Source organism: Micromesistius poutassou (assembly GCF_964030765.1).
Source record: "Micromesistius poutassou genome assembly, chromosome: 16".
NCBI lineage: Eukaryota > Metazoa > Chordata > Actinopteri > Gadiformes > Gadidae > Micromesistius > Micromesistius poutassou.
Window position 1 is genome coordinate 23,612 of NC_140286.1, and position 13,697 is coordinate 37,308.

The following is a 13,697-nucleotide window of genomic DNA, read 5'->3' on the forward strand; positions in this document are numbered from 1 at the left end:
CCCAATCCCGTATACACTAACCATCACTAGGTTAACCCATCCCCTGTATTCACTAACCATCACTAGGTTAACCCATTCCCCGTACACACTAACCATCACTAGGTTAACCCATTCCCCGTACACACTAACCATCACTAGGTTAACCCATTCCCCGTACACACTAACCATCACTAGGTTAACCCGTTCCCCGTATACACTAACCATCACTAGGTTAACCCATTCCCTGTGTACAACAGAGATAGCTAGGTGCTAGATACTACAATGCTATAAGTACTATCAGCAGTGCGTACAATAAGTGCGTACATTAAGTACGTGACGTACTCTACCAGAGTCGACCTACTAACGATGAGGGGATGCTGGTTTAATGAGTGTAATCCAGACATGAATAGACCAGGTGTCCTTGTCCTCCTATGATGGCGATCCATCCCCACATTAGGGGCCTGTGTTTGTCTCAGGAGTCTGAGTAGCTCTAGCCCTGCTGACCTCAGCAGAACCGCGTTGGGTTAGTTCAAAGCCCCTGGCTCTGCTGCGCGTCGTGATCGTCGGAAGAAGAAGGACTGCTTTCATACTTTGGACGGCGCGTGCCTTTCGGAAACTCTTGGGCTGCGTTGAAGCTCAGCTGTAACGTCTTGAGTCTGACTGATGAGTGGAGCTGACAGCCGCTGGCGTCCTCACCAGCGGCTCCGACGGGATATTGCCGTTAATGCTTCCAGCGTTATTCCAATAACGCTTTTGAAATGAAAAGACAAAGTCAGCTGATCAGAACGCAGTGGAGCGGCGGCTGTCTCCTCCGCCTTCCATCCAGCCAGGGGAAAGATGCCACCACTGGGAGTTTCCTTTTTCCTGTTCCCATATTTTCCGAAGCCTGACACTCACCGTCTCCGGGCCAGCTGGTCTGAACGGCTCAGACTGAGGATTTGAGTCGACTTTTAGTTTCCAGACTCGGAGGAGGAGAGAATGCTCACTTCAAGTTGGCTTTGGTGGTAACTGTCTCTCTCTGTGTGTGTGTGTGTGTGTGTGTGTGTGTGTGTGTGTGTGTGTGTGTGTGTGTGTGTGTGTGTGTGTGTGTGTGTGTGTGTGTGTGTGTGTGTGTGTGTGTGTGTGTGTGTGTGTGTGTGTGCAGCCTGAGAAAGCGGAGGTCCCGCGCCAGAAGAGGAAGTACGAGAAGAAGCAGAAGGTGGTTGCCGCGGCGCCCGGCCCCCCCCACCACCACCACCCCGGCCCCGCCCTCTTCAACGCCAAGGACCTCAACCAGTACGACTTCCCCAGCTCGGACGAGGAGCCCTACGCCCAGGTGCACTCCCTCACCCCGGACGCACTCCCTCACTCCCAACGCTCTCATCGCAAATACTCACTCACTCACTCTCACCCTGACTACTCACACTCTCACTCTCTCACTCTCACCCTGACTACTCACTCTCACTCTCTCACGCTCACCCGCAAATACACTCTCACTCACACACTCGTCCCAAATAATCTCACCCCAATACACTCTCACTCACGCAAACTCACCCCAAAATTCACCCACTCACACACCGTGAGTGGGTGAGTCACTCACCCACACTTTCTCCCTAACCCTGAATACACACCCCAAGACGTTCCTCCCCTGACCCCTGTATGACCCCTGACCTCTGTGTGACCTCTCTGTGACCCCTGTGTGACCTCTGTGTGACCCCTCTGTGACCCCTGTGTGACCTCTGTGACCTCTGATCCCTGTGTGACCCCTGACCCCTGTGTGACCCCTGACCCCTCTGTGACCTCTCTGTGACCCCTGTGTCTCCAGCTGCACTCGGGGTCCTCGGAGGCGGAGGAGGAGAACGACCCCGACGGCGTCTTCGCCTTCCGCAGGAAAGCAGGCTGCCTCTACAACACGGTAACCACGGCGACGCCCCCTCCTCACCTCAAATCAACGTTACTTCATGTGGCATCGCAGTCCTGGGTCAGACCTGGTCCAGGGTGGTCAGACCTGGTCCAGGGTGGTCAGACCTGGTCCAGACCTGGTCCTGTTCCAGTCCTGGTCCAGACCTGGTCCTGGTCCTGGTCCAGACCTGGTCCTGGTCCTGGTCCAGACCTGGTCTTGGGTCAGTTTAGACCTGGTCCTCGGTGGTTAGACCTGGTCCAGACCTGGTCCTGGTCCTGGTCCAGTCCTGGTCCTGGTCCAGTCCTGGTCCTGGTCTGGTCCTGGTCCTGGTCCTGGTCCTGGTCCAGACCTGGTCCTGGTCCTGGTCCTGATCCGGTCCTGGTCCAGTCCTGGTCCAGTCCTGGTCCAGTCCTGGTCCTGGTCCAGGTCCAGTCCTGGTCCTGGTCCAGACCTGGTCCTGGTCCTGGTCCAGACCTGGTCCTGGTCCAGTCCTGGTCCTGGTCCTGGTCCAGTCCTGGTCCAGACCTGGTCCTGGTCCAGACCTGGTCCTGTTCCAGTCCTGGTCCAGACCTGGTCCAGTCCTGGTCCAGTCCTGGTCCAGTCCTGGTCCTGGTCCAGTCCTGGTCCAGACCTGGTCCTGGTCCTGTTCCGGTCCTGGTCCTGGTCCAGTCCTGGTCCTGGTCCAGTCCTGGTCCAGTCCTGGTCCTGGTCCAGTCCTGGTCCTGGTCCAGTCCTGGTCCAGTCCTGGTCCAGTCCTGGTCCTGGTCCAGTCCTGGTCCTGGTCCAGTCCTGGTCCAGTCCTGGTCCAGACCTGGTCCTGGTCCTGTTCCGGTCCTGGTCCTGGTCCAGTCCTGGTCCTGGTCCAGTCCTGGTCCAGTCCTGGTCCTGGTCCTGGTCCTGGTCCAGTCCTGGTCCTGGTCCTGGTCCAGTCCTGGTCCTGGTCCAGTCCTGGTCCTGGTCTGGTCCTGGTCCTGGTCCTGGTCCTGGTCCTGGTCCAGACCTGGTCCTGGTCCTGGTCCTGATCCGGTCCTGGTCCAGGTCCAGTCCTGGTCCAGTCCTGGTCCAGTCCTGGTCCTGGTCCAGGTCCAGTCCTGGTCCTGGTCCAGACCTGGTCCTGGTCCAGTCCTGGTCCTGGTCCTGGTCCAGTCCTGGTCCAGACCTGGTCCTGGTCCAGACCTGGTCCTGTTCCAGTCCTGGTCCAGACCTGGTCCTGGTCCTGGTCCAGTCCTGGTCCTGGTCCAGTCCTGGTCCAGTCCTGGTCCAGTCCTGGTCCTGGTCCAGTCCTGGTCCTGGTCCAGTCCTGGTCCAGTCCTGGTCCAGACCTGGTCCTGGTCCTGTTCCGGTCCTGGTCCTGGTCCAGTCCTGGTCCTGGTCCAGTCCTGGTCCAGTCCTGGTCCTGGTCCTGGTCCAGTCCTGGTCCTGGTCCAGTCCTGGTCCAGTCCTGGTCCAGTCCTGGTCCTGGTCCAGTCCTGGTCCAGTCCTGGTCCAGACCTGGTCCTGGTCCTGTTCCGGTCCTGGTCCTGGTCCAGTCCTGGTCCTGGTCCAGTCCTGGTCCAGTCCTGGTCCTGGTCCTGGTCCTGGTCCAGTCCTGGTCCTGGTCCAGTCCTGGTCCTGGTCTGGTCCTGGTCCTGGTCCTGGTCCAGACCTGGTCCTGGTCCTGATCCGGTCCTGGTCCAGGTCCAGTCCTGGTCCAGTCCTGGTCCAGTCCTGGTCCTGGTCCAGGTCCAGTCCTGGTCCTGGTCCAGACCTGGTCCTGGTCCAGTCCTGGTCCTGGTCCTGGTCCAGTCCTGGTCCAGACCTGGTCCTGGTCCAGACCTGGTCCTGTTCCAGTCCTGGTCCAGACCTGGTCCTGGTCCTGGTCCAGTCCTGGTCCTGGTCCAGTCCTGGTCCAGTCCTGGTCCAGTCCTGGTCCTGGTCCTGGTCCAGACCTGGTCCTGGTCCAGTCCTGGTCCTGGTCCTGGTCCAGTCCTGGTCCAGACCTGGTCCTGGTCCAGACCTGGTCCTGTTCCAGTCCTGGTCCAGACCTGGTCCTGTTCCAGTCCTGGTCCAGACCTGGTCCTGGTCCTGGTCCAGACCTGGTCCTGGTCCAGTCCTGGTCCTGGTCCTGGTCCAGTCCTGGTCCAGACCTGGTCCTGGTCCAGACCTGGTCCTGTTCCAGTCCTGGTCCAGACCTGGTCCTGGTCCTGGTCCAGTCCTGGTCCTGGTCCAGTCCTGGTCCAGTCCTGGTCCAGTCCTGGTCCTGTTCCAGTCCTGGTCCAGTCCTGGTCCGGTCCTGGTCCAGTCCTGGTCCTGGTCCAGTCCTGGTCCTGTTCCAGTCCTGGTCCTGGTCCTGGTCCTGTTCCAGACCTGGTCCAGTCCTGGTCCTGGTCCGGTCCTGGTCCCGGGCGCTGACCCGCTCCCTGTCCTCCAGTCCCTCCAGGAGCGCGTGGGCCGCTGGCCGTGGACGGAGCCGTCGGCGGGCGGGCCCGAGGACGGCCGCTACCGCTACAGCCTGGCCACGCTCACCGTGCCGCGGCGCTGCCTGGGCCTGGCCCGGCGCCGGATGGGCCGGGGCGGCAGGTAAGACCCCCCCCCCCCCCCCCCCGCCCTCTAGCGGAGCAGAGGCGCCGCCGCCGCCGCCGCCGCCGCCGTCCCGCCGCCGTCCCGCCGCGGCGCCGGGACCCCCGTACTGACCGGTGCTGTGTTCCAGGGTTCTGCTGGACCGCGCGCACACGGACTACGACAACGTGTTCCACCGGCTGGACCCGGAGGGCCTCCTCCTCCCCTACCCCGAACACCACCACCACCACCACCACCACCACCACCACCACCACCGGCCGCCTCCTCCTCCTGCTCCTCGCCTCCTCCTCCTCCCTCCTCCTCCTCTTCTTCCTCCTCCTCCTCCTCCTTCGCACTCGGCCCTCACGGACAAACTCTCCAGTACCTCAGACACGAATACCTCGCAGCTCAGGAGCGACTCCACCACCACCGCGGCGCCGCCGCCCCCCCCTGCCGGCGGCTGCTGCTCCTCCTCCTCCTCCTGCTCCTCCTCCTCCTCCTCCTGCTCCTCCTCGTTGTCGCGCTGCTCCTCAGACCTCAGTCACCTCCTGTTGAACATTAAGGCGTGCCGCTGGCGCCACTTCCGCCCTCGAACACTACCGCCGCACGCGCTGGCCGACGCCCACCCCCTCTTCAGACGCCTCAGCCGCCGCGCCCTGAGGCGACCCCGCCCGGGCGCCGCCGCCGCCGCCGCCGGTGGCTCCTCCTCCTCCTCCCTGGGGGGCCCCGCAGGCCCCGGCTGCAGGCCGGCCCCCCCGCCCGTCGTGGGTGAGTACCAGTGGGGACCCCCGGGGGCCAAACCTGCAGAACCTCCTCCTCCTCCTCGTTGTGTTAGACTCTACAGCCGAGGGACCGCTGGGGTCCGGCGGCGCGGCGCTAGCTAACTCGTGCGTAGCGCTGGGCTGGTGGTGAAAACTAGCTGGCGCACCGTTAGCGGACCGTTAGCATACCTATAGCGGTGTTTGGGTTTGACGATGGACTGCTAACTAGTTTGTGCCGTGCTAGCAAGTTTGTGTCTTGCCAGGGACTGTGTGTGTGTGTGCATGTGTGTGTGCATGTGTGTGTATCCTGACTTTGTGTGTGTGTGTGTGTGTGTGTGTATCCTGACTGTGTGTGTGTGTGTGTGTGTGTATCCTGACTGTGTGTGTGTGTGTGTGTGTTGTGTGTGTGTGTATCCTGACTGTGTGTGTGTGTGTATCCTGACTGTGTGTGTGTGTGTGTGTGTGTATCCTGACTGTGTGTGTGTGTGTGTGTGTATCCTGACTGTGTGTGTATCCTGACTGTGTGTGTATCCTGACTGTGTGTGTGTGTGTGTGTGATTATCCTGACTGTGTGTGTATCCTCACTGTGTGTGTGTGTGTGTGTGTGATTATCCTGACTGTGTGTGTGTGTGTGTGTGTATCCTGACTGTGTGTGTATCCTGACTGTGTGTGTATCCTGACTCTGTGTGTGTGTGTATCCTCACTGTGTGTGTGTGTGTGTGTGTGTGTGTGATTATCCTGACTGTGTGTGATTATCCTCACTGTGTGTGTGTGTGTGTGTGTATCCTGACTGTGTGTGTGTGTGTGTGTATCCTGACTGTGTGTGTGTGTGTGTGTGTGTGTGTATCCTCACTGTGTGTATGTGTGTGTGTGTATCCTGACTGTGTGTGTGTGTGTGGTCCAGCGCTGACAGCAGAACAGTACCAGCAGCACCAGGACCAGCTGGCCCTCATGCAGAAGCAGCAGCTGGAGCAGCAGACGCTCAGCAGCGCCGCGGCCCACAGCGCCCCCGTGAGTCCACAGTGCCGCACTGCGGCCTCACCGCCGCTCTGCTGCCCTCGGCCCTCGGCCCTCTGCTCCAACGCCTCCAATGAGGCTCTTTCACTTTCTGTCTTTGCTTGTCATTCAAACCATCACCTAACCCTCTGTCTGTCTGTCTGTCTGTCTGTCTGTCTGTCTGTCTGTCTCTGTCTCTGTCTGTCTGTCTGTCTGTCTCTCTCTGTCTGTCTCTCTCTCTCTCTGTCTCTCTGTCTCTCTCTCTCTGTCTCTGTCTCTGTCTCTGTCTCTCTCTCTCTCTCTGTCTCTCTCTCTCTCTCTGTCTCTGTCTCTCTCTCTGTCTCTGTCTCTCTCTCTGTCTCTCTCTCTCTCTCTCTCTCTCTGTCTGTCTGTCTCTCTGTCTGTCTCTGTCTCTCTCTCTGTATCTCTCTGTCTCTCTCTCTCTCTCTCTGTCTCTCCCTGTGTACGCGGTGGTCTCTCGCCCCCAGGGTCTGGTCTCCAAGACGTTGGACGTAGCCAGCGCTCAGCTGGCCGCCTCGGCGCTGCTGACCAGCGAGCAGGTGCTCGCCTTCAAGGCCAAGGAGGACACGCCTCCGGGGGGCGGAGTCAACGGCGTCCTGCCTCCCTCAGGTAACCATGACGACCAGGACCACCCCCCTGACCTTGAGCTAACCGAACCCAAAACGTCGGGGCTTACCGGAATAAACCGGAGGCCCGACGGACGGACGGAAGGACGGACTGACTTTTCGGGCAGCGACGGCAGATCCGTCGGCCAATCGGATGACATTATGCAAATATACGCAAATACACTGTCCAATGAAATCGCCTTTTGTGATACAACCCGGGAAAACGCATGGACGCGGTCAAAAACGCCCCCCAAGTGTCGACGGACGTGTGCAGGGTGACGGCGGCATGAGCGGTTAAAAGGAGAAACTCGTCGACGTATTCTTTACCGTGTGTGTTTTCACGAAATGGTTCACTAACGACCACAACCTCTCGTTCCCCCGTCTCCTAAAACCTCAACCTCATCCTCCTCTACCACTACCTCCCCCCTCCCTCCCCCTCCTCCCTCCCCTCCCCTCCCCCCCTGCCCCCCCCTCCTCCCCCCCCCCCCCCGCCCCCTCCACCCTCCCCCCCCCTGCCCCCCCCAACCCCCTCCCTCCCTCCCCCACCCCCCTCCCTCCCTCCCCCTCCACCCTCCCCTCCAGGTGTCTTCAAGGGTCTGGTCCTCCAGAGCACAACGGCGGCCCCCGCCCCTCCCTCCCACGCCGCCACAAGCCCCTCCTTCCTCCACCCTGGCGCCGCACTAAACTCCGCCCCCGGCTCCAACAACAACAACGGCACGGGCCACGGTGCCGTGCCCAACGCCACCACGGCAACCACTCAGGTGCTGCTAGGCAACAACAACAACAACAGTCTCCGCCTGGCGCTGCCAACGCCAAGCGGCCCCACGGCCACGCCCCCCGGACACTCAGCAGCGCCGTTACCACGTCGGCCTTAAAGCTAGCCGCCGCCGCCAACTGTCAGAAGAACAAGGTCCCCGCCAACACGCCCTCGCCCATGGACCTAGTGCCCAGGTAGGACCTAGTGCCTAGGACCTAGTGCCCAGGTAGGACCTAGTGCCCAGGTAGGACCTAGTGCCCAGGTAGGACCTAGTGCCTAGGACCTAGTGCCTAGGACCTAGTGTCCAGGTAGGACCTAGTGCCTAGGACCTAGTGCCTAGGACCTAGTGCCCAGGTAGGACCTAGTGCCCAGGTAGGACCTAGTGCCCAGGTAGGACCTAGTGCCTAGGACCTAGTGCCCAGGTAGGACCTAGTGCCTAGGACCTAGTGCCTAGGTAGGACCTAGTGCCTAGGACCTAGTGCCCAGGTAGGACCTAGTGCCCAGGTAGGACCTAGTGCCTAGGACCTAGTGCCTAGGACCTAGTGCCCAGCAGGTAGGACCTAGTGCCTAGGACCTAGTGCCCAGGTAGGACCTAGTGCCCAGGTAGGACATAGTGCCTAGGACCTAGTGCCTAGGACCTAGTGCCCAGGTAGGACCTAGTGCCTAGGACCTAGTGTCCAGGTAGGACCTAGTGCCTAGGACCTAGTGCCTAGGACCTAGTGCCCAGGTAGGACCTAGTGCCTAGGACCTAGTGCCTAGGACCTAGTGCCCAGCAGGTAGGACCTAGTGCCTAGGACCTAGTGCCCAGGTAGGACCTAGTGACCAGGTAGGACCTAGTGCCTAGGACCTAGTGCCTAGGACCTAGTGCCCAGGTAGGACCTAGTGCCCAGGTAGGACCTAGTGCCCAGGTAGGACCTAGTGCCTAGGACCTAGTGCCCAGGTAGGACCTAGTGCCTAGGACCTAGTGTCCAGGTAGGACCTAGTGCCAGGTAGGACCTAGTGCCTAGGACCTAGTGCCCAGGTAGGACCTAGTGCCCAGGTAGGACCTAGTGCCTAGGACCTAGTGTCCAGGTAGGACCTAGTGCCCAGGACCTAGTGCCTAGGACCTAGTGCCCAGGTAGGACCTAGTGCCCAGGACCTAGTGCCTAGGACCTAGTGCCCAGGACCTAGTGCCCAGGTAGGACCTAGTGCCCAGGTAGAACCTAGTGCCCAGGTAAGACCTAGTGCCCAGGTAGGACCTAGTGCCCAGGTAAGACCTAGTGCCTAGGACCTAGTGCCCAGGTAGGACCTAGTGCCCAGGTAGGACCTAGCATCTTGGGGTTTGAAGCCTTTTTGAGATAAGAAGCTAGCTATAATAAAAAGAAAATACTTTTAAACTTTTGGGTAAGTGAGCTAGCTTGGCGTCGGAGCTAGCTTGGCATTAGAACTAGCTTGGTGTTAAGAGTTATTCTTAACTAGTTTGGAACTAGTTTGTCGTTAAAACGACTTCCAAGCTAGCTCTTGGTGTAACCTGCTCGCCGTCTGTCCTGCGTTTGTCTTCAGGGAGAACCACGATCAAGACCAGCCCGCGCTGAGCAGCCTATCAGAGAACACGTTGGCCATGGAGGTCACGTAGCCCCGCCCCTCAGGCCACGCCCACCTCAGCACCACTCTCTTCCTGGTTGGCCCTGGAGATGCACTGCGCCTTTAAGAGCAAGAGTCCAGGCTGGCTGTGGGGGGGGGGGGGGGGGGGGGGGGGGGGGGGCACGGACACACACACACACACACAGAAACACACGCACGCCGTCTCCACGGCAACCGTTTCGGGACTTAATTGCATGCTCGTCTGGTATGTTTTTTTTGTTTGCCCCCCTCCCTAATTGGTTCCTGTTGATAAGAGATGGATGTGTGTAAATTATGACCATGGAGACGATATGTACAGAAATGCATATTTGTAAAGCCCCCCCCCCCTCTTGTATATAACATTACTTGAAAACAGAACTGATCATCTGTGAGGTTTGCACTCGGATGTCAGTGGAAGAACAAATATCAAATTTAAAAAAAAAGAAAATTAGTTAAACTGCAACGTGTGCGTCGGTGTGTCTGCGACTGTGTGTGTGTGTCAGAGTGTGTGTGTGTGTGTGTGTGTGTGTGTGTGTGTGTGTGTGTGTGTGTGTGTGTGTGTGTGTGTGTGTGTGTGTGTGTGTGTGTGTGTGTGTGTGTGTGTGTGTGTGTGTGTGTGTGTGTGCATGAATGTCAGCGTTTGTGTGTGTGTGTGAGTGTGTGCGTGCCACAACAGTGTGTTGTATTTATTGTGTGTGTTTACGAGCGGTTCTTCCTTTAGTCCCTCTTGTGTTCTCCGTGCCGTCTGTGTTTAGCACTAGGTGTGATCCGTCTCCCCGCGTTAGTCTGTCTGTCTGTCCGTCTGTTCGTGTTGAATCAGTGATGACGTTGCGTTTATCAAGGTTCTGAGTGACGGAAAGACCCCCCCCCCCCCCCCCCCCCGCACACTGTGATGGAACAGTCCATCTGTGGCGGAAAGACCCCCCCGCCCCCCGCACACTGTGATGGAACAGTCCAATCTGTGGCGGCGTGAAGTTTGGCAGTTGGTTTAATCGGTTTCCCACATAAGCTCTTCCATCGTAAATTATTCCAGAGACGAGTAACAAAGCGTTGGAAAATGAGTCTGGTTCCCTGAGACTTGGCTGCTTCTGACGTATCTAAGCACTATGATTCATCTATTTAGATTTATTTTCTATTGATGCTGCTTGTTTGTATGATTTTTGTTTTTGTTTTGTTTCTGGTCTGTGCCAGTCGGCACTTTTCTACCCTCAAGGATAACCCCACCGTCACATCCACCTCATTTTGTGAAAAAGATATTTTTGTAAGAAATGTTTTGTCATGATTGTACGTCTCCTTCTCAAAAACAGTCACTCTTTTGTCACTTGTCAATCTAAAAAAAAAAAAAAAAAAAAAAACGTAAGGGGAGAAAAATCGCAGTACTTGTCTCGACATTAATCATCATTCCAGTTTTGACGTAATACAAAATGAAATAAATAAACAAATGTATTAAGTGAAACGACAAAAAAAAAAAAGTTAACAAACAAAATTATTTTTCCTTGCTTTTGGATGCCTGAAGGCTGGGCAGACGCTAGTGGAATCTGGTGCCTTCTTTGGAAAAAAAAAAAAAAAAAGATTCAATAAACTCCATGCCCTCTCTTCTGTGAAGAGTTTGGTTCTGAACTAACTAACTGTGTGCGTTGACTTTCTATGGCTGCTCAGTCTCCCATCTCCACGCCCTACAACACCACCCACAACACCAGCAGCACCTGGTAAGGTAAGGTAAGGTAAGGTTTCTTTATTAATACCAGCTGGTAAATTTGTTGTGCAGACAGGCACTCAGCAGTCCCAGTACAAAAAACAGCCGCACACACACAAATCACAAATATAAAAGACAACATAATCAAAGGTACATCCCCCCCCTCAGGAAACTAAACATCCAGGTTGTTGTGTTGGTCCACATCTGGTGGGCCTTTGCCTTTTTGTTTGATTTGACCAGGCAGATGTTGACAACACCAGTGGTGTGGAGTGGTGAGGCAATAACTTTGTCTTATTCATCTACCAAAGTGTTTATCCATGAAGCATGACTCATGTTAAATAGGAGTTTTTTTTTTAGTTTTTTTTTTTTTTTAGCTTTTATCAAGAAGTCCAGATATGCTTCACATGAATATAATTACTTGAATCATCTACTTGATTCCCGGACCTCGCCGTGTCTATCCCTTTATCTGATAATGACCGCAACATTATCCCCTGACTGAGGTATTGCTCAATTTGTGATGGAGACAGCAAACGCCCCAACGACTCTTTACCTTCCATTATTGTCGAAATACTGAGTTTGACTGGCTCCCTAATCCTTGAGTCCACAAAACAATTATATGAAATATCGTTTGTGCGCAACATGGGTGGAACATTCTGGCTATTTTCTACCCATCCTAGAAACGGTAAGTAATACATGTTCCCTCAGAGCGGAGTGCGGCGGTACTGTGCTGCCCTCTAGCGGCTCCACCCGGAACATGCATGGTAAGTCTCTTTACTGCGTTGCTAGGTGACCCTGCTTGGTGTTCTGGCGGTTAGTTTTATGGCCGTTGGAGAGCAAAAAAAAAAAAAAAGGCATTTAGGAATAATACCTGCTGACAATACGGTTCATATTATACATGTAACGCTGTCATTTTTTGTGATAAAATACTGTCTGGCCAAAAAAAAACATAAGGGTAAACACTGTCGCTTTTTGTCGTTATGCAAGAAAACATAAGGGTAACACTGTTGTTTTTTGTAATAAAATACTGTCGGGCCAAAAAAAACATAAGGGGTAACACTGTCGCTTTTTGTCGTTATGCAAGAAAACATAAGGGGTAACACTGTTGTTTTTTGTAATAAAATACTGTCGGGCCAAAAAAAACATAAGGGTAACACTGTCACTTTTTGTCGTTATGCAAGAAAACATAAGGGGTAACACTGTTTTTTTTGTAATAAAATACTGTCGGGCCAAAAAAAACAAGGGGTAACACTGTTGTTTTTTTGTAATAAAATACTGTCGGGCCAAAAACAACAAGGCGTAAAACTTATTTTTTCCAATCATGAAAAAAAAACATAAGGGGTAACAGTGTACTTTATTTTCAAACTTTGAATGTCCTCTTTCCAGTTTGTGGCAGGTCTGTAGCGAGCGGTGGTGGGTGTGATTCCGTCCATCTTGAGGAGCAGGTTGGTGGTTGAAGCTGTACTTTATTATCTCTAAATAAAATGGAACGTTTTTTAGGAGCAGCAGTCCTAAACCCTATGAAATACAAAATAATTGAAATATAAAAGCCATTGTTGAACTCATTTCATAGTGACATATCTCAATCATTCACAACAATAACAGCTTATTTTGAATGTTTTTTTTTTATTAAGAAAACTGCATTAGATTAGAAACTATCCTTTTTCAAAGAGGCCAGTATGTCTTTCACATATATATCTTTGGTACCTTAATTCACCTTGTCTGTGAAAATATAAAAACTAGTACACTACATAGTAAAAATGTGGAATCAATGTGCCCGTATGTGGCCTCAAACGAACGTCCTTGTCCTTGACAAATAATCTGTTACCAAAAGAAGTACAGCATATTTTAACACTCCCAACCAAACCGCTATCATAAGGCACATTTCACATTTCCCCCACAATCAATACAGCCAATCACAGCTCAGATGGGCCTTCTTCAGCCAGCAGCCATCTTGGTCCTGAAGGCTAACTGGGTGGAACCAAGATGGCTGCTAGCTAACCGAGGCTCATTGAACTGAGTTAAGGTCTGGCTTTTAAAGCAATTCAAAGAGGATCAGCTACAGTGAACTTATCAGTCACAAAGTGCTACTTGTGTTAAGAGGCAGTCAACAGGAATGTGAATCAAATCTAATGGAAAATCTTAATAAAGTGTAATAAAGTGAATAAAATGCGCTGTGGAAACAGTTTCCTAGTCAGTGAAATCCAGCCTTAACAAACTAGCACAACCTCATTAATACAAGGTCCCTCCCTTTACACGCCACCGCCTCTGACATCACTTCCTGTTGTGCTTCTCATTGGCTGTCGTCACGTCTCGTCTCGTCTCTGATCTTATTTGTTACAAACAGGGAACTTGTGTTGCATACCAACAAAGATCATTGTTATTCGCGAAATATAATGTATATCACACACTTTGAATTACATCAGCGTAGTTGTGAACCAACACTTTCATTCCGTCATTTCCCCCCCAAGTTCGATAAAATCTGAAGTTCGTTCACCAGAACAAGTGAAGTCACACCACTTCACTTGAAGTGAAGTGACACCACTTCACTTGGGAGTCTCTAGCGCTCAGACCTCAGTCACTAGAGGAGTGGATCTGGACAGGACCTGGGGGGTCTGGATCCCAGATGGCTCCTCATCACTGGAGCTCAGACCAGCCCGGACCAGACCGGACCGGACCGGACCGGACGTCAGACCGGACCGGACCGGACTTCAGACAGGACCAGACGTCAGATCAGACTGGGAGGTCAGACCAGACCCGACGTCAGACCAGCCCAGACCAGACCAGACCAGACTGGACGTCAAACCAGACCAGTCTGGAGGTCAGACCAGACCAGACGAGACCAGTCTGGAGGTCAGACCAG

General features: G+C 54.5%; 2 protein-coding genes across 2 annotated transcripts in view; both read left to right on the top strand.

The window, feature by feature from the left end:
- Window positions 1-10,004, top strand: part of LOC311360948 (enhancer of polycomb homolog 1-like) — a 28,109-nt gene extending 18,105 nt beyond the window's left edge. Inside the window, 9 exon segments of the mRNA XM_084481071.1 lie at window positions 1,124-1,294; window positions 1,784-1,873; window positions 4,272-4,420; window positions 4,551-5,167; window positions 6,065-6,171; window positions 6,645-6,786; window positions 7,365-7,589; window positions 7,592-7,733; window positions 9,082-10,004. Of these exon segments, the coding sequence (XP_084337197.1) occupies window positions 1,124-1,294; window positions 1,784-1,873; window positions 4,272-4,420; window positions 4,551-5,167; window positions 6,065-6,171; window positions 6,645-6,786; window positions 7,365-7,589; window positions 7,592-7,733; window positions 9,082-9,154 (1,716 nt within the window). The 3' untranslated portion in view covers window positions 9,155-10,004.
- A 1,587-nt stretch (window positions 10,005-11,591) lies between these two features.
- The window catches only part of LOC311361190 (uncharacterized protein), a gene marked incomplete at both ends in the record, with an annotated part of 10,027 nt that continues 7,921 nt past the window's right edge, over window positions 11,592-13,697 (top strand). The window contains one exon of the mRNA XM_084481396.1: window positions 11,592-11,598. Coding sequence (XP_084337522.1) covers window positions 11,592-11,598 — 7 coding nt within the window. The remainder of the gene's footprint in view (window positions 11,599-13,697) is intronic.